The sequence below is a fragment of the Myxine glutinosa genome, chromosome 13, assembly GCF_964187855.1.
Source record: "Myxine glutinosa chromosome 13, kmMyxGlut1.1, whole genome shotgun sequence".
Taxonomy (NCBI): Eukaryota; Metazoa; Chordata; class Myxini; order Myxiniformes; family Myxinidae; genus Myxine; species Myxine glutinosa.
Window position 1 is genome coordinate 42,683,180 of NC_136273.1, and position 22,799 is coordinate 42,705,978.

General features: G+C 46.4%; 1 protein-coding gene across 1 annotated transcript in view; it reads right to left on the bottom strand.

The window, feature by feature from the left end:
- The window catches only part of LOC137438882 (noelin-3-like), a 139,893-nt gene that overhangs the window by 44,681 nt on the left and 72,413 nt on the right, over positions 1 to 22,799 (bottom strand). Inside the window, exon 2 of the mRNA XM_078767367.1 lies at positions 15,539 to 15,697. Coding sequence (XP_078623493.1) covers positions 15,539 to 15,697 — 159 coding nt within the window. The remainder of the gene's footprint in view (positions 1 to 15,538; positions 15,698 to 22,799) is intronic.

The window sequence follows — 22,799 nt, forward strand, 5'->3', positions numbered from 1 at the left end:
CTTCCCACGGCCAAACCAACAAGAATGTGGGAATAATTGTGGACATTAAAGAAGAGGAATAATAATGAGAAAAATATGAACCCACCGCCATCCCCACTCTACCCGCCTACCTGGCTGCTCCCGCAGGGAAACGGATGTTTTTAGTGTTTAAAAACGAGAAGGCTTTGACAACATAGATGCAGGAAAGCTTTTCGCCATGCAGGTTGGACAAAGACAACAGCAAAGCATTGAGTATTTCACACAGAGTCATTCATGTATGGAAGGGTCTTCCTGGTGAGGGGGTGGCGCCAGGGGCAGTAGACAGAGGACAGACTGGGGAGTGGGTTGATGGGGGATAAAGGAGTAGAGAAACATCGGCAGAAACAGAAGGTAGTTTGGATTTGAAAGACATAGCCGAATGGTCTGATGGCGTTGTGTGCGTGCTGTGCTGTCTAGCTGTCTTGCGATATTGATTCTATGAGTTGTGGGTGTTTCAAGCATCAACATCACAACCACCCTAAGTGTCTGTGTTAAAACCAGGTGTTATTTAGTGTCTTCTCAAAGCAACTCTCACCAAACTGCCCTCCCACCTGCCCTAAAATGAAAAAAATAAAGCAAAAAATAAAAATTCCCATTTCTTTGCGATTGTTGATGACTTTTCTGTGATGTACCTGGTTGCCATTGCTGTTTCCCCGATGTTTGTCTTCCTTCCTTCCCAATTTTGATGTGGGATGTGGTTTGTGTTGCGAAGGGTGTGTGCTCATGGCATTTGTTGCTGTTGAGGAGTGTGTATGTGGTACAGGCTTGCAGGGCTTAATGGGCTCTTCCTGCGTCGTCTTTCCTTGTATTCCAATCAGTGTTTCACTGCTTCATTTATCTGGAGGCAAGTATTTCCTGGACATTGAATGAGCCAGAGCTTGGGAGTACAAGGTGCTTCCTATTTGCTGTTTTCAGGAGCACTGTTTTCTCTAACATTTTTGTGTTAACATGTATGATGTTGAGTTTCAGGAAGTACCGCTCTATGTCCCTGACTCTGTTCCTAATGTTCTTCCAACCACTGGATTCATTTCCATTACCATTTTCCATACTCCCTGCTTTTCTATCTGTTGTTCATGCTATTTTTGGGTTTCTTCCTCTTTTTCTACCAAATTCCTATCTTGGTACATTAAAGAATCTAAAACGGTGGTGTACCTATTCCTTTGTCCCCAATTATCTCGTCGTCCGTGTGAATATTGAAACCGTACAGCAATTTGTCGTTGTTCTCTCGTGTTGACTCTGGTTCCTGTTGACACCAACTTTCTGATCTGTTAAGATTGTAATGGACACACAGACTCCAATGAAGCGTGGGTGTTATTACAACCTGACGACCAGAGTCTGCTTATTGCGCCAGACTAGAGCTTCCCATATTTGTGTGTCTTATAATTCCAGGATACTCATTCCAGACTCCATTTATCAGTTATTCCATTATTTAGGAAGTGATGCGCTTTGTCTTGTGCTGAAGATATCATTACTGCTCTGATTGGTTTCGGGCAGGCCGTTGTAACCACTGTGATCTGTGAGTTTCCCTATTTTAAGATCACTAGTCAATACCAATTCTCTCGAGCAAGAGGACTTGTTTTCAGAATACGTATCGTTTCCCAACCGCATTTCCCCTCCTGCGGCAGGGGTCACTGGTTAAAGCATTTGCACTTTCCACACGTGCAGGTGAAAATCACAAGTGGCTTCCTCAAACCCATGGGGGCAATGGGGTCGGTTTAAAGCAGCCCGTGACCTGACCATTGGTACACCAACAACAAATGCAAAAATCGGTGGAAGTCGGCCATCCGGTTTCTGATTCCACAAGGACCAGGCTTACAGACATTGTGTTATTTTATATCGGAGGATTTTTGGCGACTTGCCATATGAAACGATTTTATCTTTCCATCACTTTCCCCTTTCATCCTCATTCCTCTCTTTTATGTTTTTGCTGCCAAATGTTATTTCACTCTATTTTCTTTTTCTCTTCCTTTTTTTTCAGGATTCTTTCCACACTTTCAGTCTTTGTATTCAGCCAATGCATCCCTTTGTCGTTGTGTTTTCACCCCATCTGTCTGTTTGTGAACAGGATATTTCAAAAAGTTGTTGACAAATTCAGCCGAAATTTGGTGTAGAGGTTGGGTGATTAGATTTGGGTGTAGATCAGGATCCGGATCTGGATCCGAGATTTTAAAAAGTGATTCTTCGCCATTGAGAGAAAAAGCAAAAAAAACCCAATAAACAAACAACAAACGATATATAGCACGATATCTAAAAAGGCATGACTGTATTTGGACGAAACTTAGTGGACAGGTTGCGTGTGTGACAAGGACGAATACATTCGATTTTGGTGAAGATCCGAATACGGATCTGGATCCGAGAATTTTTAAAGTGATTCTTCACCACGGAGTGATAGGGCTAAAACCGATATATGTATAACACAATATCTCACAAAGTTAAGGACGGATTCAGACTAAACTTTGCAGACATGTTGGGTGTGTGAAAAGGAATAATTGATTCAATTTTGGTGAAGATCCAAATTCAGATCTGGATCACAGAACTTTTAAAAAATGATTCTTCACCATTGAGTCATAGGGCTAAAACAATATACAGCATGATGTTTGAAAAAGTTGTGGGTGACTTATGACTAAACTTGGTGGATGAGTTGGTTAGGTGACAAGAACAAGCTGATTAGATTTTGGTTCAGGGCCGGATCCAAATCTCACTGATCAGTGAGATACAACAACACAACAGGCATTTTAAGGCCATTTTCCCTGCAAGAGCGGGGGTTAGCCTTGCGGTCCCCATGACAATGTTCTCCATTTTGCCATATTTCTGCATCTATTTTTTCTGCATCAGTGAGATACAAAACTTAAATTGTTCAGCCTGGCAAAAGTATGATCTCTGCCGAGTACAGTTCGAGTTTGGTTGTGTACACATAATTCAGACTCAAGGATAGATATTAACCTTCACTAATATCCTGAGCTTGAGCTTTTAAGTTTATTTCCTGATGTTTAATAATATCAGCCCATTGTATTCCTAAATAGTGGGGCGGCTTAGCCCAAATATTCAAAAGAATTGTGCATTTTGTGATACAAGCACCAAATTTGGCACAAATGTACATTAATATGTTGCGAACATTTTCAGATATTGGGCCACTTGAAATTCCGTAATTTATTTTTTCAAATTTTTTCAAATTTCGTAATTTCAAATTTTTCGGGTGACACCGTCACAATTTCGGTCTTCGAGGCCGGCCGATAGGCAAAGTGTGACCGGAAGGGACGAGGTTCTCCTGACCACGTGGCCCTCGATCTGGGAAGCGAGAGGCGTTCCATTAGTGGACGCGCCCCTCACGCCCGACTTTTGGGCGGCCCCGGCAGGCCGTTTGTTTTGACGTTCCGTGACAGGCCCCGCACCCCCACCTCTGGGCCGACCAGAAGCTTGTGCTGAGTACATCATACCTGAACAACTCAGTGAGGCAGAACACAGCAGTGCACACCAGGGTGACCCCTTCAGTGTATAAACCAATTAACCTGTCCACTGCAGGGCATATAGAAATGAAGTTATTTTCTGCATATAATAATAATATAAGTTCAGTTCTATATAACAATTTCTGTTATCACCACTACCACTACAACTACCACTACTACAAGCTTTGTCTGGAATTTTGTGGACTAACAGACAAACAGACATACAGACAAGCTGGGATCAAAACATTACCTCCTTCCACCATTGAGTGTAGAGGTAAACATCATGGAAATTATATCATGCCCTAGATTTAATTCATGCTTACCCATGTATTTGCTTCACTGGTTCACAAGGTCTTTTGCATACATGTAATTCAGACTCTCGTCTTCATTGCTGACACACAATGTTCGCAACATATTAATGTACATTTGTGCCAAATTTGGTGCTTGTATCACAAAATGCACAATTCTTTTGAATATTTGGGCTAAGCCGCCCCACTATATCGGCCGGCCTCGAAGACCGAAATTGTGACGGTGTCACCCGAAAAATTTGAAATTACGAAATTTGAAAAAATTTGAAAAAAAAATTACGGAATTTCAAGTGGCCCAATATCTGAAAATGTTCGCAACATATTAATGTACATTTGTGCCAAATTTGGTGCTTGTATCACAAAATGCACAACAGGTTTGCTATGCTGCTACACTAAAATACCTTTAGTGTGGCGGCTTAGCCCAAATATTCAAAAGAATTGTGCATTTTGTGATACAAGCACCAAATTTGGCACAAATGTACATTAATATGTTGCGAACATTTTCAGATATTGGGCCACTTGAAATTCTCTCTTTATGTCCGCCATATTGGATTTCAAAATGGCCGCCACTTGAAATCTACATTTGCTATTATCTCTGGACGTAATGCAGCTATTGACTTGATTCTGGTATCTAAATGTATGTTTTTGGGGGCAAGGAATCCAATGGTACCAATTTCAACTTAATATTATCTATCACAGTCTGTTATATAATTTTATTTGGAAATTATCTAGGCAAATATTGGATTCAACACAATACTTTGAAAAGAATGTCTTAGTTCTGTAAATATAAATAAATAAAAAAACTATACTAAATCACTAGTAACAACTCAGACAAGCTCCTATATACTGGCAGTCTAAAATATAAATTCATATCCCATTAGGAAACAAAGTGACCCATTCATTTGTGTTTTTCATATGCATATTTTATGTAACATTACATTCATATTGTCAATAAATACCAAACATGCATAATCCCCTTTTCCTAGACCCTTTAAGCCATCTTTTGTGTTTCTAGAGTACAGAAATTTCTTGTATAGGCTTCCATCTGTCTTGTTTCCTTAACAATGCACTGTAGCATGTCTTTAACAATGTTTACAAACATGACTCCACTACATGTCTTTAATCACAGCCCTGACCCAAATAAAAGAGTAGAGAGGCTGCATGTGTGTTGACCCACATCAACTGTGTTCTTTGTGTGTGGCTGTGTTTAAATCACCTTGTGACTCCACATAAATGAGTTAATTACATACAATCTGGGCTCAGCTAGACAACATTGTGTGGTCAGCAATGAAGACGAGAGTCTGAAAGACGAAAGTCTGATCGAATAATTCCAGGATGGGAACCAACACTGGAGACGGCAAACAGCAGACACACGTCATCATGATCAGACGCCAAGTGTACAGGCCTCATTTGTGAAAGATGTTCGCTCTCTCGTCGGTGTCATAGAGGAGATGGGCAACCCATTCGAGGAGGAGAGTCAGGATGTAGTCAAACTGGACACAAAGGAGATCGCAGATCCTGCTGCTGTGGAGACCCTGATGAATGCCAAGAGGATTGGCCAAGAGCAGTTCGAGGCTTTCACCAGAGAGTGTCTGTTGGACAGAACAAAGGCAGTGCACGCACCCATTCCTCGTAACAAGCTGAAGGTGTTCAGCACTTCCACTCCAAGAAGCCAGAGCAAAGGTCAGCAACAGCTCGCCTCCATCAAGAATGACCGTGAACTCTTCGTACGCCTGTACATTGGCTGCCAGACGAGGGATGGAAACCTTGAGGAGTTCTTTTGTCACGAGAATCAGGCATGTCCTCCTGCATTGTCTGATGGTGGAAGCCTCTGCACTGGTACCAAGAGTGATCTCCTCACATGCTTGGAAGAAGTCTCCGACGCAAAGACAGAGACTCCTGTCACGACCTGTATTGTGCTTGATGGAGCAGCCATCGTCCAGATGCTGAAGCCGGCTGCATCAAAGACCTTTGAAGAGTATGCACAACAGATCTTCATCCCATATATGTCCACGAAGCTGCAAACAGTGTCACGCCTGGATCTGGTCTGGGATACTTACCTTGCTGATTCACTGAAAGGTAGTACACGTGCAAAGTGGGGACAAGGTGTGCGGAGACGTGTGGTGGCTGCCGCAGCCATACCAGGAAACTGGCAGAACTTCCTACGAGTGGACAGCAACAAGACCGAGCTGTTCAGGTTCCTCTCAGCAGCTCTCATGGAATGGTTTGACCAGGAGGACAAGCAACTCGTCATTACTGATGGAGAGGCAGTGCTCAGCAAGCCACTACTGCCAGATCTGACCTCACTCGCCCCATGTAACCATGAAGAGGCTGACAGTCGGATGTTGCTGCATGCATCTCACGCAGTCCAGCATGGACACCATGCAATACTCATCCGGACTGTAGACACCGATGTTGTGGTGCTGGCAGTGTCCCTGGCACAGGAGTTGCAACCAGAAGACAAACTGTGGCTGGCATTCGGAACAGGCCAGAGTTTCCGATACCTAGCAGCACACGAAATAGCAGCTGGATTGGGACGAGAGAAGGCTCGTGCACTGCCAATGTTCCACGCTCTAACTGGATGCGACACTGTGTCTAGTTTTCATAGACATGGCAAGAACACTGCGTGGGCAGTCTGGACGGTACTGCCAGAACTCACTGAGGCGCTGCTGCTGCTGTCCTCTGCACCTCGTGACATACCAGACGATGCAATGCGCATCATCGAGAGGTTCGTGATCCTGTTGTATGATCGAACCAGCAAATGCACAGACATTGACAAGGCCAGGAGGAAAGTCTTCGCAAGGAAGAACAATGTGCAGCTCATCCCTCCAACGAAGGCAGCTCTGGAGGAACATGTCAAGAGGGCAGTGTATCAAGGTGGACATGTGTGGGGTCAGATACTGCTGCCAGCACCAGAGCTCCCTCCACCAACCAACTGGGGTTGGTCAAGGACTGGAGAAGGACAGTACACACCTTACTGGACCAGGCTAACTGAGGCAGCTCACAGCTGCATTGAGCTGGTTTCTTGCAAGTGCAAGAAAGGGTGTGTGAGGCGCTGCAAGTGCAAAAAGGCTGCCCTTCAGTGCACAGCCCTCTGTGTGTGTGAAGGGGACTGCACATGACGATGAGTCAACAACATACATGTACTTGTGGCAATGCTGAACTTGTTAACATGACACTGTTTATGTACACGTATCTTCAGTACCGGTATATACCTAGCCTCAGATACCAGTACGCCTAGCCTCAAATACTAGACCATGTAGCATGTCAGTATTATACCTAAGACATTCACAGAACTAAGACATTCTTTTCAAAGTATTGTGTTGAATCCAATATTTGCCTAGATAATTTCCAAATAAAATTATATAACAGACTGTGATAGATAATATTAAGTTGAAATTGGTACCATTGGATTCCTTGCCCCCAAAAACATACATTTAGATACCAGAATCAAGTCAATAGCTGCATTACGTCCAGAGATAATAGCAAATGTAGATTTCAAGTGGCGGCCATTTTGAAATCCAATATGGTGGACATAAAGAGAGAATTTCAAGTGGCCCAATATCTGAAAATGTTCGCAACATATTAATGTACATTTGTGCCAAATTTGGTGCTTGTATCACAAAATGCACAACAGGTTTGCTATGCTGCTACACTACTTTACAATTAATTAATTTTTAACATTTTAGTTTTTGTCCCATCTGATCGTTTGAGGCCTTGTGCAGAAAATGCATCTTCACCATCAATAAATACAACCTTTGCATTGCTGTGTCACCTACAAACATCCCATCATCACCATTATGCTGCATCGACATACAGTTACGTGAAAAAGTACGTACACCCCATGTAAAGTTTTGACTTTTTCAACATATTTCAACATACAGCTATTTGATCTTCATTTCAACAATATTGATAGATAAATGTGATATTGTAGCGGCTGCCGCTGGGTTTTCACAATCGCCTTGCACCTATCAAGGACGCGGAGCGATCACCATGCCGGGCTCGTCCAGGACGCCCGGGCAGGCCCGCGCTCAACTTGCCAGGCCTCGGTCGGGACGCCCGGGCATGCCCGGGCATGCCCGGGCAGGCTCGCCCTCAACTTGCCAGGCCGCAGCCAGGACGCTGGGCCACGCCCCCTGGCGCCGGGCCTGGGCAAACGCTCCGGGATAATTGGTATATATATTGCTGCCCGATAAACGGGTTTTCAGTGTGCCTGAGTGTTTGATTTCATTAAAGCAACTCGGATGAATTCTAGCTTTTTGTCGCGTCCATTCTTCCGATCGACGTGGGAGCCCCAGCTCCTTCATTGGTGACCTATCGACATGGACACGGCAGTCGCCCTTAAACTGCCTACCTTCTGGGAGGCTCACGGGGCGGTTTGGTTCGCGCAGGCGGAGTCCCTGTTTGCCCTGCGAGGCGTCACGGCCGACGACACCCGCTTCCACCATGTGGTAGCTGCGCTCGGGTCGGCTACCGCGGCCCGCGCCCTGAGCCTCCTCGAAAGCCCGCCAGCCGCTGACAAATACGGCGCGATTAAGAAGCTGCTCCTCGATGCTTTCGCCCTCCCATCGGCGGAACGCGCACGGCGCCTGCTCGAACTGCCTGAGCTCGGCGACACGCGCCCTTCCGAGCGAATGGACTACATGCTTTCACTGCTCGGCGAGCACTCTCCGGCATTCCTGTTCCGGGAGCTGTTACTCCGTCAGCTGCCTAACCCGGTACGCCTCGCCCTGGCAAGCACGACGATCACAGATCCCCGGGCCCTTGCCAGAGAAGCCGACAAGATCTCCGCCGCAGGACAGCGCATCGCAGCGGCGACATGGGACCCACCGCCGTCCGACGCAACACCCATGGCGCCCGAGCACCTGGCACGGTCGACGGCCGAACTGCCGACGCAATTGGCGGCCGCTCTACCGAGCCGACCACCTCCAGCACGACGACCGAGGCCTCCACCTGACCAAGCGTGGTGTTACTATCATGCCAGGTTCGGACAGAAGGCCCGGACATGCCGACCCCCGTGCACCTTCGGCAGGCCGGGAAACGGCCGGGCCGACGTTCATTACCAGCCATGAGCGCCGGCCACACGGGCAACTTACTGTTCATCACGGATAAAGCGTCCGGACGGCGCTTCCTGTGCGACACCGGCGCCCAACTGAGTGTCATACCCGCCTCCGACCAGGACAGGCAATCCGCGGTTTGCGGCCCCTCCTTGGTTGCGGCCAACGGATCGACTATCCGCACCTTCGGCCCGCGCAACGTCACCCTCTGCTTCGGCGGCCAACGCTTTGCTTGGACGTTTGTAACCGCCAACGTGCCCATGGCTCTGCTAGGCGCCGACTTCCTCTGCGCACACGGACTGCTGGTGGACGTCCAACGGCGTCGTTTAATCAACGCTGAAACCTTCAGCTCCCTGGTATGCACATTGAGCAGCTCCGCGCCGACCGAGCTGGCATGCACCGTCCCGGCGGCGAACGAGTTTGCTCGCCTGCTCACGGAGTTCCCGGCCCTCACGCGGCCGACGTTTTCAGCCGTCGCAGTACGGCATGGGATCGAGCACCACATACCAACCACGGGCCCGCCGGTCTACGCCAGGGCCCGCCGCCTCGACCCAGCCAAGCTCGCCGTAGCGAAGGCCGAATTCGACGCGTTGGAGCACCTCGGCATCGTGCGGCGCTCCGATAGCGCGTGGGCCTCGCCACTGCACATCGTGCCAAAGCCGGGGGGTGGATGGCGCCCGTGTGGCGACTACCGCCGTCTCAATGACGCTACCACCCCCGACAGGTACCCGATCCCGCATATCCAAGACTTCTCCGCCCGTCTGGTGGGACGGGTCATTTTTTCGAAAATTGATCTCATACGGGGATATCACCAGGTACCTGTCAGGGCGGCCGACGTCCCTAAAACGGCAGTCATCACGCCGTTCGGCTTATTCGAATTCTTGCGGATGCCGTTTGGTCTCAAGAACGCGGCTCAGGCGTTCCAGCGCTTGATGGACGGCGTGCTGCGTGACCTACCGTTCCTTTTCGTTTACCTGGACGACATCCTCGTCGCCAGCACGTCCCGGGCCGAGCACCTCCTCCACCTCCGAACACTGTTCGGGCGCCTCAGCGAGCACGGCCTCATCGTCAACCCGGCCAAATGCCACTTCGGCACGACGGCCGTTGATTTTTTGGGCCACCACATCACCAAGAACGGGGCCGTGCCGCTGCCAACCAAGGTCGAGGCCATCACCACGTTCCCGCGTCCCCGCACCATAAAGGCCCTGCAGGAATTCCTGGGAATGGTGAATTTTTATCACCGCTTCGTGCCCCGCGCTGCTCAACTCATGCGGCCCCTCTACGAAGCCCTCCGGGGCAAGCCGGCCAAGCACGACATCGCCTGGTCCGCAGCAATGGATGCAGCCTTCCAACGCTCAAAGCGAGCCCTCGCCGACGCAACACTGCTCGCTCACCCGGTGCTCAACGCTCCCATCGCCCTCACCACGGATGCCTCCGACTACGCGGTGGGCGCCGTACATGAGCAATGGGTGAACGGGGTTTGGCAGCCACTCGCTTTTTTCAGCCGGCAGCTCCGGCCGAACGAGCTCAAATACAGCATGTTTGACCGGGAGCTCCTCGGTCTACACCTGGCCGTCCGCCATTTCCGCCACCTCCTGGAGGGCCGACCTTTCACGGCGTTCGTCGACCACAAGCCGTTGGTTTACGCCATGGCCAAGGTCACGGAGCCATGGTCGGCCCGCCAACAGCGCCACCTCTCCGCCGTGTCGGAGTTTACCACGGACATCCGGCACGTCGCCGGCAAAAACAACGCCGTGGCCGACTGTCTTTCCCGGGCCAGCGCGAACGCGGTCCACCTGGGCGTGGATTTTGCGCTTATGGCGGCGGACCAAACCACCGACACCACGGTGCAAGCCCTCCGGGCGGCGGACACGGGCCTCCGCCTGGCCGACATCCCCTGCGCGGACACTGTCCTGCTCTGCGACGTCTCCCAAGGCCAGCCTCGCCCCATCGTGCCCGTCACCTGGCAACGCCGCATCTTCGCCTCCCTCCACGGCCTTTCCCACCCGGGCCGGAAAGCTTCCCAGAAGCTGGTGTCGGCGCGTTTCGTCTGGCACGGCCTTCGTCGGGACGTCCGCGATTGGACCAGCACCTGCACGGCCTGCCAACGGGCCAAGGTCCACCGACACACCCAGGCCCCGCTGGCACCTTTCACCGTGCCCGAACGACGTTTCGACCACGTCAACGTGGATCTGGTGGGCCCCCTCCCCCCGTCACGGGGGTTCACACACCTGCTCACCATGGTGGACAGGACCACTAGGTGGCCGGAGGCCGTTCCCCTCGTCTCCACCACCACCGCCGACGTGGCGCAGGCTTTCATCGCCACCTGGGTCGCCCGCTTCGGCGCACCGGCGGACATCTCGTCAGACCGCGGACCACAGTTCACCTCCGAGCTGTGGGGCGCGGTCGCCCGCAACCTGGGGGTCAAGCTCCACCGTACTACGGCCTACCACCCCCAAGCAAACGGGTTGTGCGAGCGATTCCACCGCTCCATGAAGGCCGCGCTCATGGCCGGCCTTCAAGACGGCGGTTGGGCCGACCGGCTGCCGTGGGTCCTTTTGGGCCTTCGCACGGCCCCCAAGGAGGACCTCCAGGCATCCACCGCCGAGCTTGTCTATGGCCAGGCGCTACGCGTCCCGGGCGAATTCGTGCCCGACGCTACCAGTCCCTGGTCCGCAGCTCACCAGCGCTCGGACCTCCAGGAGGCCGCCCGATGGTTTGCCCCCGTGCCAACATCCCGCCACGGTGACCCCCAGTCCTACGTCCCCCCAGCACTCCGCACAGCGGAGTATGTTTTTGTGCGTCACGACGCACATCGGTGGCCACTCCAGCCGCCGTACGACGGGCCCTTCCGGGTGCTGCGACGGGACGACAAGTCGTTCGTCATCGACATCGGCGGCAGGTCGGACCGGATTGCGGTGGACCGCCTCAAGCCGGCGCACGTGGACGTCGACCACCCACCACGGGTGGCCCTGCCGCGGCGGCGAGGCCGCCCCCCGTCCACGGTGCCCCCCACTCGACCGCCCACCACCTCACCGGACCCCCTCCCACGACCCGCCAGGGGTCGCTTCGGCCGGGTCATCAGGACCCCCCTCAAATTGACCCTGCCGGTGCAAGTCGATTCTGGGGGGACATGTGTAGCGGCTGCCGCTGGGTTTTCACAATCGCCTTGCACCTATCAAGGACGCGGAGCGATCACCATGCCGGGCTCGTCCAGGACGCCCGGGCAGGCCCGCGCTCAACTTGCCAGGCCTCGGTCGGGACGCCCGGGCATGCCCGGGCATGCCCGGGCAGGCTCGCCCTCAACTTGCCAGGCCGCAGCCAGGACGCTGGGCCACGCCCCCTGGCGCCGGGCCTGGGCAAACGCTCCGGGATAATTGGTATATATATTGCTGCCCGATAAACGGGTTTTCAGTGTGCCTGAGTGTTTGATTTCATTAAAGCAACTCGGATGAATTCTAGCTTTTTGTCGCGTCCATTCTTCCGATCGACGTGGGAGCCCCAGCTCCTTCAATATAATACAACAAATATCATGAAACATTTACATTTTGTAGTCCATTGTATAATTTAAATAAACATAAATGCAAATTTCACATGTGGAAAAAGTAAGTACACCCCATGAAGTGTTTTTTAAATCTTTTTAACATATGTGGACATATCAATATTTGATATTCATTTATCAACAGTATCTACAGATAAAGGTGATCTAATTGAACAAAAAACAATGAAAAATTGACTTTGCAATAATTTATTCAACAAAAAATTACCGTAACAGAGATGCCATTTCCTTCTGTGGAAAAAGTAAGTACACTCTTGGCTCTAATAGGTGGTATTGCCCCCTTTCGCAGAAACAACCTCAAGTAGGCGTTTCTTACAACTGTCTACCAGTCTCTGACATCGACTGGGAGAAATATTTGCCTACTCCTCCATGCAGAATTATTTTAGCTGTGCGATGTTTGAGGGGTTTCCTGCATGCACAGCTCGTTTCAAATCCCCCCCACAACATCTCGATGGGATTTAGATCCGGGCTTTGTCTTGGCCATTCCAGAACCCTCCATTTCTTTCTTTTCAGCCATTCCTTGGAGGATTTACTGGTATGTTTAGGGTCATTGTCATGTTGCAAGGTCCACCTTCGGTTGAGCTTCAACTTTCCGACAGATGGCCTCACATTATCCTCAAGCAACCTCTGGTACAATGAAGAATTCATCGTGGATTCTATGATGATGAGCTGCCCAGGCCCTGATGCAGCAAAGCTGCCCCAAACCATATTTCCACCACCATGCTTTACAGTTGGTATCAGGTTCTTGTGGTCAAATGCTGTCTTTGGTTTTCGCCAAACATGTCTTCTGGTACTGTGGCCAAAATAGCTCTACCTTTGACTCATCTGTCCAGAGCACATTGTTCCTTAGAGACTTCTTTCAGCATCTTGCGGTCTGCTCTCAGGCTGAAGTTGCTGGGGCGGCCTGGCCTGAACAAGTTGGCAGTTGTTTGGAATCTTCTCCACTTGTTGATGATCTTCCGGACAGTCGAATGATTGATTTCAAATTGTTGTACACCGCACCTTTCCTATGCCATCTCCAGACATTGAAAATCGTCATTGCCGGGCACCAAAGGGGGCTCGGCAGTGACGAAAGGCTGAAAGGTAGTACTCAGTTTTCACTCTGGTTGTTTGTTTGTTTGTTTGTTTTTCTTGTTTGTTTTCTTGTTTTCTTGGTTGTCCGGGTGATATCTCAGCCATCATCCTTTGAGCTAGGAAGCTGAAATTTCGGCACAATAGTGAGCAAGTCCTTTATCAAAAACGCTATTTTTTGTTTTTTGATTAATCAATTAATTGAGGAGTTATTTAATTATTAGCGATTAATTAAGTACTTATTTAATTAATCAAATTTCCTTTCTCTTCTGACCATTAACTCAGGCACCTTTTGAGTTAGGAAGCTGATATTTGGACATGCCAATGACCAGGCGATTTGGCTGCAAAAGCTATTTTTGATTTATTAATTAATCAATGTTTTTTTATGATTATTATTTATTTATTTTCATTATTAATCATTTATTTATTTTCTTTCTCATTTGGCCAATATCTCAGGCACCTTTTGAGCTCGGAAGCTAATATTTGGACATGAGTGACCAAGTGATGTGGCTATCAAGGATATCTTTGATTTATTGATTCATCAATTAATCAATTAATCGATTAATTATTTAATTATTCGATTAATTACAAAAAAAAATATTTTTTTTTCAGTTACAGATTCTGATGAAATGGTGGTGGTTTATGTGTTCTGTGACCGAATTGATTAATAATTTAATTTTTTCATCATCATTGTTTATTTATTTTCATTATTAATCATTTATTTATTTTCTTTCTCATTTGGCCAATATCTCAGGCACCTTTTGAGCTGGGAAGCTAATATTTGGACATGACAGTGACCAAGTGATGTGGCTATCAAGGATATTTTTGATATATTGATTAATCATTTCATCTATTAATTATTTATTGATTAATCGATTAATTATTTATTGATTAATCAATTAATTATTAAAAATTTTATTAATGAGTTTTTAAATTACATTTCTAAAAGATACATCTTCGGATGAAGCACTAGTGGTTTAGTTATGCTATTAGCCAATTGATTAAGAAAATGTTTTGTGATAATCTTTTATTGATTTTAATTATACAATTAATCAATCAATTAGTGTACACCTCTCCCTCCCAATGCAGCCTCTATGAGCTACAGTACGGTATTGCCAGGCGCCGGAGGCGCCCCGGCAATGCTGCGCTGTCGGATATTTAATTATTTGGCATGGGGGCGGTGTACTTTGAATGTATCTGTACTTGTTTGGAGATCTTTTTAAACACCTTCCCAGACTCGTAGGCATCTATAAACTTCTTTCTGAAGGCCTCAGAGAGCTCTTTTTATCTAGGCATGGTGATGCCACACACTTCAACAACAAAGAGAAAACCAAACTAAATGTCTGAGGTTTAAATAAGACAGGTTCCTCCAAGATCCTCTCTAACGATGTTCTAATCATTTGCACCTGAGCTGGTGCAAATTGGGGGATATTGGTGCACCTGATTCTAATTTTAGGTATTTGAAGTCGTGATAAATGTAGGATTGTAGGGGTGTACTTCCTTTTTCTACATGCAAAATTTGCATTTACGTTTATTTAAATTATACAATGGACTACAAAATGTAAATGTTTCATGATATTTGTTGTATTATATCACCTTTATCTATCAATATTGTTGAAATGAAGATCAAATAGCTGTATGTCGAAATATGTTGAAAAAGTCAAAACTTTACATGGGGTGTACTTACTTTTTCACGTGACTGTACATTGCATGAGATTTTATTTATCGGACCTTTCTTGCTTCTTATTTAAATTCCAAGAAATTTTTTTAACATCATGTTGACTTAATTAACATCATGTGAATTAACAAATCATGTTGACTTAATTAACATCATGTTAATCAACAAATCATGTTGACTTCTATTTCTCAGTCGTCAAACTATTTCAATATTTTTTTCTTTATTATAAAGAGGAATGTTTGGAATTCACCAATAATGAACTTTTGTGCAAGTTCACGACAGTAAAATAAACTTGCACATCGGATTTAGTAAAATGATTTAGACTGAAATTTATCGTGAAAGTTATTGCACCTCTATCTATTTGTGATATGAAGCACGAAATTATATCCGTGGCCACACACCTTTTCGTGCAGGAGTCGTAGTTGCCACGAGCGTCCATCCTTGGTACAGAGGTGTTGCGACGGTGCGACGACGGTGCACACACAGCGGCCGTCGGCATCCTGTGCTGAACTGTACACCTGCCAGGTGTCTTCCTTCCTCGGCATCTCAGCCTCGATTCGCTGCGGCAAAAGAGGCGGTGCGTTTGGCCCCAAGGTCATTCACTGGACAAAATATGACAAAACCGACATGTTTTCCCCAGGATTACTGGAAATTTAAAACTTTGTGCTTTGTATGCAAAATTATAAATGTTTCTTCCTTTTCGTGTTTATTTCTAATGTATTACCTCTGTCATCGAAGGTGGACGTCGGTTATGTTTTCACCTGTCTGTCTGTCTATTTGTTTGTCTTTGACCAGGATATCGCAAAAGGTTGATAACTATTACCTTGATCACTATATGCATTGGAGATGGATGGGGATATTGGGGATATTGGGGATATTGGGGATATTGGGGGATATTGGGGATATTGAGGGATATTGGGGGATATTAGGGATATTGGGGGATATTGGGGATATTGGGAATATTGGGGATATTGGGGGATATTGGGGATATTGAGGGATATTGGGGGATATTGATATTGGGGATATTGATATTGGGGGATATTGGGGATATTGGGGAATATTGGGGATATTGGGATATTGGGGGATATTGGGGATATTGGGGGATATTGGGGATATTGGGGGATATTGGGGATATTGGGGATATTGGGATATTGGGGGATATTGGGGGATATTGGGGGATATTGGAGATATTGGGATATTGGGATATTGAGGGATATTGGGATATTGGGGATATTGGGGGATATTGGGGATATTGGGGATATTAGGGATATTGGGGATATTGGGGGATATTGGGGGATATTGGAGATATTGGGATATTGAGGGATATTGGGATATTGGGGATATTGGGGGATATTGAGGGATATTGGGGGATATTGGGGTGGGGGATATTGGGGGATATTGGGGGATATTGGGGATATTGGGGATATTGAGGGATATTGGGGGATATTGGGATTTGGGGGATATTGGGGTGGGGGATATTGGGGGATATTGGGGATATTGGGGGATATTGGGATATTGGGGATTTTGGGATATTGGGGATATTGGGGGATATTGGGGATATTGGCAGGACTTGTATGTAACTTGAGTATGGATGGGTGATTGTGTACATGTACTGTATAGTTATTGCTATGTCTGTGGGAGGGTCTCATATTGAAGGGTGGGTGTGTGTTTGGTGTTTGTGCATTTATAGAAACTAGGGCATGCCCGTACTATATCTATATCTAAAATTATATCCCCCCCCTCTATTTACATGAAATGGTTTGGTCCAAAGCGAACGGCTTGCGAGTACGGTGACAATCCCCCCCCTCTATTTACATGAAATGGTTTGGTCCAAAGCGAACGGCTTGCGAGTACGGTGACAATCCCCCCCCCCCTCTATTTACATGAAATGGTTTGGTCCAAAGCGAACGGCTTGCGAGTACGGTGACAATCCCCCCCCCCCTCTATTTACATGAAATGGTTTGGTCCAAAGCGAACGGCTTGCGGAGTTTGGTAAAGAAATCGCCATAGCATGCACAAACGCGCAGGAAAGCGAAAGGATCGCAAATTAGTTTTAATTAGTTTTAAAACATCGTTTAACGCCAACATAACGGCAACATAGTTTGCCAACGTGAAATAAATGAATACGCTCTCAAATGTGCCGTCCGAGGCAGAGTCTGTTCGCCACGTTCGGCACACGTGATAGCTCGCTGCTCTCTGATTGGTTGAATCGTTTTTTGGACATAGCTCGCTAACTACTTGTCCGATTAATATGAAACGTTGAAAAGGCACATCCTCGGGTCCCCAGCAATATACCTGGCAAGTTTCAAGTATATCGGACCGGTAGTTGTCGCGAAACAGCGGTCACAGACAAACACACAGACACACACACAGACACACAGACACACAGAGATTACTGGAATTATAGATAGACTAGGGCATGCCCGTACTATATATATATCTAAAATTATATCCCCCCCCCTCTATTTACATGAAATGGTTTGGTCCAAAGCGAACGGCTTGCGAGTACGGTGACAATCCCCCCCCTCTATTTACATGAAATGGTTTGGTCCAAAGCGAACGGCTTGCGAGTACGGTGACAATCCCCCCCCCCCCTCTATTTACATGCAATGGTTTGGTCCAAAGCGAACGGCTTGCGGAGTTTGGTAAAGAAATCGCCATAGCTCGGTAACTACTTGTCCGATTAATATGAAACCTTGAAAAGGCACATCCTCGGGTCCCCAGCAATATACCTGGCAAGTTTCAAGTATATCGGACCTGTGGTTGTCGAGAAACAGCGGTCACAGACAAACACACAGACACACACACAGACACACAGAGATTACTGGAATTATAGATAGACTAGGGCATGCCCGTACGTGGGTGCCCGTTCCTTGCCAAAAAAAAAAAAAAACGCTACCCGTACGCTCTACCCCGCCCGTACGCCCGTACGCCCGTAAACAAAAAAAACAACGCTCTTCGCTTCCGCCCTTCGCTCTGGGAGAAATAATGCGCATAAGAAATCGAGAAATTATTATTTTCTCCGGAAGAAATCGAATTACGAACCGTAATGGCGCACGCGCTCGGCTCGGCTCGCAACAACGCGTTCTGTGATTGGCTGCCGGAAGTGAAGTCTTCACTGTCCGGAAGGTCGCAAATCGCAGTTACGATGAATCGCAAATTAGTTTTAATTAGTTTTAAAACATAGTTTAACGCCAACATAGTTTGCCAACGTGAAATAAATGAATACGCTCTCAAATGTGCCGTCCGAGGCAGAGTCTGTTCGCCACGTTCGGCACACGTGATAGCTCGCTGCTCTCTGATTGGTTGAATCGTTTTTTGGACATAGCTCGGTAACTACTTGTCCGATTAATTTCAAACCTTGAAAAGGCACATCCTCGGGTCCCCAGCAATATACCTGGCAAGTTGCAAGTATATCGGACCCGTGGTTGTCGAGAAACAGCGGTCACAGACAAACAAACACACACACAGACATACACACACACACACACACACACACACACACACAGAGATTAGTGGAATTATAGATAGATAACAATGAAATACTTATTGTTTGAATTATTTTTGTTTGCATTTCTGGCAGGAAAAACAGTGATGTTATTTCCATAATTGAAGGTGGATGGAGGTTATACGTATTGTTTTCACACCTGTTTGTTTGTCTGTCTGTTAGCAGGATATCTCAAAAAGTTATGGACGTATTTGGGCAAAACTTGATGGACATGTTGGGAGTGTGACAAGGAAGAAGTGCTTCGATTTTGGTGAAGATCTGGATACTCGATTTAAAAACGGATTATTCACCATTGATTGATATAACCAAACACGATATACAGTATATCACGATATCTCAAAAAGTTATGGACGGATCTGGACAAAACTTAATGGAAAGGTTTGGTGGGTGACAAGGACGAATTGGTTAGATTTTGGTGAAGATCTGGATAAGATTTAAAAAAAGGTAATTGTAAAGTGATTCTTCACCATTGAGAGATAGAGCACGATATTACAAAAAGTTGAGGACGGATTATGACAAAACTTGCTTTTTATGGATTGAATTGTTGATTAAACAAACTCCATCTTGAGATCCCTTTGGACTGTTTACTTCGAAAGGTCCGCAATGTGGATAACACGTAGGCCCACATCATATGTTGGTGACTTGGATTGAAATGACGGCATTGGTGACTTGGATTGAAATTCCATTTGATTGGAAAAAGCACTTTGAATTAAAATCTCAAATGCTGTGACTTTTACAAGGGTTTGAATTGGAAGAATAATAATTTTCAAGTTTATTGCTATGATTATGCAATTTCATGTTATCATCATCATCAATTACATGACCGATTACCCAGAGTGTTATATCGGGCTGTCGTACGACGGGAAAGGGAAACAGCGGAGATAAGAAAAGGGAAGAAAGAGAGAAGGATAATTCTTGCGAGTGAAAGACAAGGTAAATATGGGTTTGATGGCTCATCATCTCACTGGGAAAATGATAGAGATGAAGGCTGGTAATGGGATTTGGGACTGAATTACAGCTTGAGGCGGCAGTTTAACAGAAACTCCAAACCTTGAATTTCATTTGGTGTTTCAACCCGAATTCGAAAGATGTTTAATGTACACACCCTGAGGCTTCGCGCTGTGAGTACCAAACATATAGCCGTGTTAGTGGTCCCAGCATACAGCAAATGGTGCACACGCTGCTACTGCGCTGCTCTAATTGAGAATCACACCGTGGACCATCTACAGGTTGCTACTGGAGCTGGGAGAAGTCCATGTACTGTTGGTGTTTCGAGGAGGTACTGAGGGTTGATTGAAGAGAGGCTGCACCACATGGAGGACTTGTATGCACACAGACTCCTTTTCCTCAAGTAACAGCTGGTAGCATTCAGAAAAGGGTTGGCTGAGGTTCAGATCATACTTGGCACAAAGTAACATTTGGCCAATGATAGAATGGCACGTTCTAAACAAAATGGCTGCAACTGCCAAGAAAAGGTAAACAATTATTCACGACGTGACATCATCATTTGCAGTTTCATCAATATATCCTTACTTGGTATTGAAAACAATAAATGTATTTGTTGACATCGTAACACACTGTTTGCAGTTTTTCTTATACGCTGTGCATAGCTTCATGAAATTCTGTTAGGTGGGCTCTGCCGACAGAACAGGTCATTACCAGGTGGCCATATTGTTACCAATAAGAGGTGTGAATAGTAGATGAAATTGAATAAATTCACTCGTTGCAAATGCCACAGCATTAAACGAATTACTCAATCTCATACCTGTAAGCAGTGCGAATGGATTGCAAAAAAAACGAATGAAGAATGCAAATTACAAAACTAGAACGGCACTCGGTAGACAGCATACCTCCGCCTGGTGAACAGTTTACGTTTTGTATCTCAGAGTAGACCAGAAAAATCACAATACAGAATCACATTTAATCAACATCAATTACAGGAATCACCATAGGTCAAGTCTTTCATACCCTGATCTACCACCCCTCGTTTTTGGCCTTACCACTCAATGGTGAAGAATCACTTAAAAATTCTACAAGCTGGGTCCGGATCTTCTCCAAAATTGAATCGATTCCTCCTTCTCACACATACAACATTTCCACCAAGTTTCGTCCAAATCCATCCATAGCTTTTTGAGATATCCTGCTATGTATCGTTTTTGGCCCTATCTCCCAATGGTGAAGAATCACTTAACAAAATAAATAATTATCTTATCCAAATCCAAATTCAGATCTTCACCAAAATCGAATCGTCCTTGTCAGACACCCAACCGGTCCACCAAGTTTCATCCAAATTCATCCATAATTTTTTGAGTTATCCTGCTATGTACCGTTTTTGGCCCTATCTCCCAATCGTGAAGAATCACTTAAAATTTCTAGTAGCCGGATCCGGATCAGGATCTTCACCAAAATGTAATTATTTTGCCCTTGTCACATAAGCTACATCTGCCAAATTTCCTCCGAATCCGTCCACAACTTTTTGAGATATATGGTTCACAAACGGACAGACAGACAAATGAAAAATCGGTCAAAGACCGAGGACTTGCCGGGAATGTACTTTTTATCGGCCATTTTGGATCAAGTTTTTCGTGTTTTCCAAAATGGCGGCCAAACCACATGGCCGATGACATCATCATTATTTTTTTTCTAAACTAATTTATTCCTAGATTATGCTCAAGAAATTTCATCTTGATTGGATGAAGTTTTGTACTTGTCGAATTATGACGTCATAATTGAGGCACCTATGACATCATCATTAACATATATTATTCCGCATGGAGAGTTCTTTACAATGAGCCATGTCTCAATTTTGTCTATTCAGGACTTTTGGAGATATAGAGGTGCAAAGTTTTTCGGTTTTTCCAAGATGGCGGACGAATCATGTGACCGATGACGTCATCATTTTTTTTTTCTCCACCAGTTTATGCCGAAATGGCGCTCAAGAAATTGCATCTTGATTGGATGAAGTTTTGTACTTGTCGAATTATGACGTCATAATGGAGGCCTTGGGCCTAGAGTTAAAAATTGGGCACAGTCTATTCCAGGGCAAGACAAATATGTGTGTAAAGTATGGCGATGCTATGTGCAACAATGTAGACGTAGTCCTGCGCACAAACAAACAGACAGACAGACAGACAAACCAACCAACATACTTGCCGGAATCTTTTCCGGGGCAAGTGTTACGGATTCGTCACTTCTGTTGTTGTGGTTTTCATCCACTGTAAACATTTTTTATTCCATGTACTATTATTGTTTTCAAAAGGTTTATTGTTTATGAACTGTTTTCAAAAGGTGAAAAAGTTAGAGTTAAAAGAAACCGAAAACCGGACGATGACAAAGAGGAAGAGGGAAGAGAAGGCGGAGCGAGTGAGTCGGACAAGAAAGCCGAGTTGTTTCGAGGTCCTGAGCGAAAGTTGGCGAACAAAGGTCACGTGTGAACTTCGGGTTTCCCGGGAAAGGGATTCCTGCGACAGAGTTGTTATCACTGTGACAGATCAACCTGCATGTCAGGTTTTGCGGTGGATTCTGAAGAGAATCATTGGAGGGCCGTTACGTCTCGAGTACGGGCCATCGGCCACTTTACCTCGCGCATTTGCGCTTCGCTCAAGGTTTTTCGCTTCGCTTTAATCACTGTCACCGCATTCAGACGTGGATCTGGCGTGTGTGTGTGTGACGTGGCTCTTTGAAGGTAAATCAGCGGTGTCGCCGATTTGGAGCCGTGAAACGACCATACCCGAGGGTGTGATTTCCCAGTCGCCTGGAGGGCACCTTGTGATTTCCCAGTCGCCTGGAGGGCGCCTTTATGCAGCTTTGGCAGCAGGACTGTAACTGCCAACCCAACGGGATTCTGGTCTCGATTGGACATTGATCTGACGATCGCTGGAGCGGATCGACTTTGGCTTGAAGCCGGAATCAACTTTGGCTTGAAGCCGGGAATTAGAGACATTGGGAATCTTCTTCTTTTCGCTTACTTGGAGCACAGTGAGTTATATTGTACGAACCTGATGGTACCATCATAGGAAATATATATTGGTTGTACAATTGATTACTATTGTTGTTGTACTGTTATTTTTGTGTGATCTTAATACAATACTGGTTTCTTTGTAACAATTGGTGTGGCTTCACCATTGATCTTTGACATACAGAATAACACATTT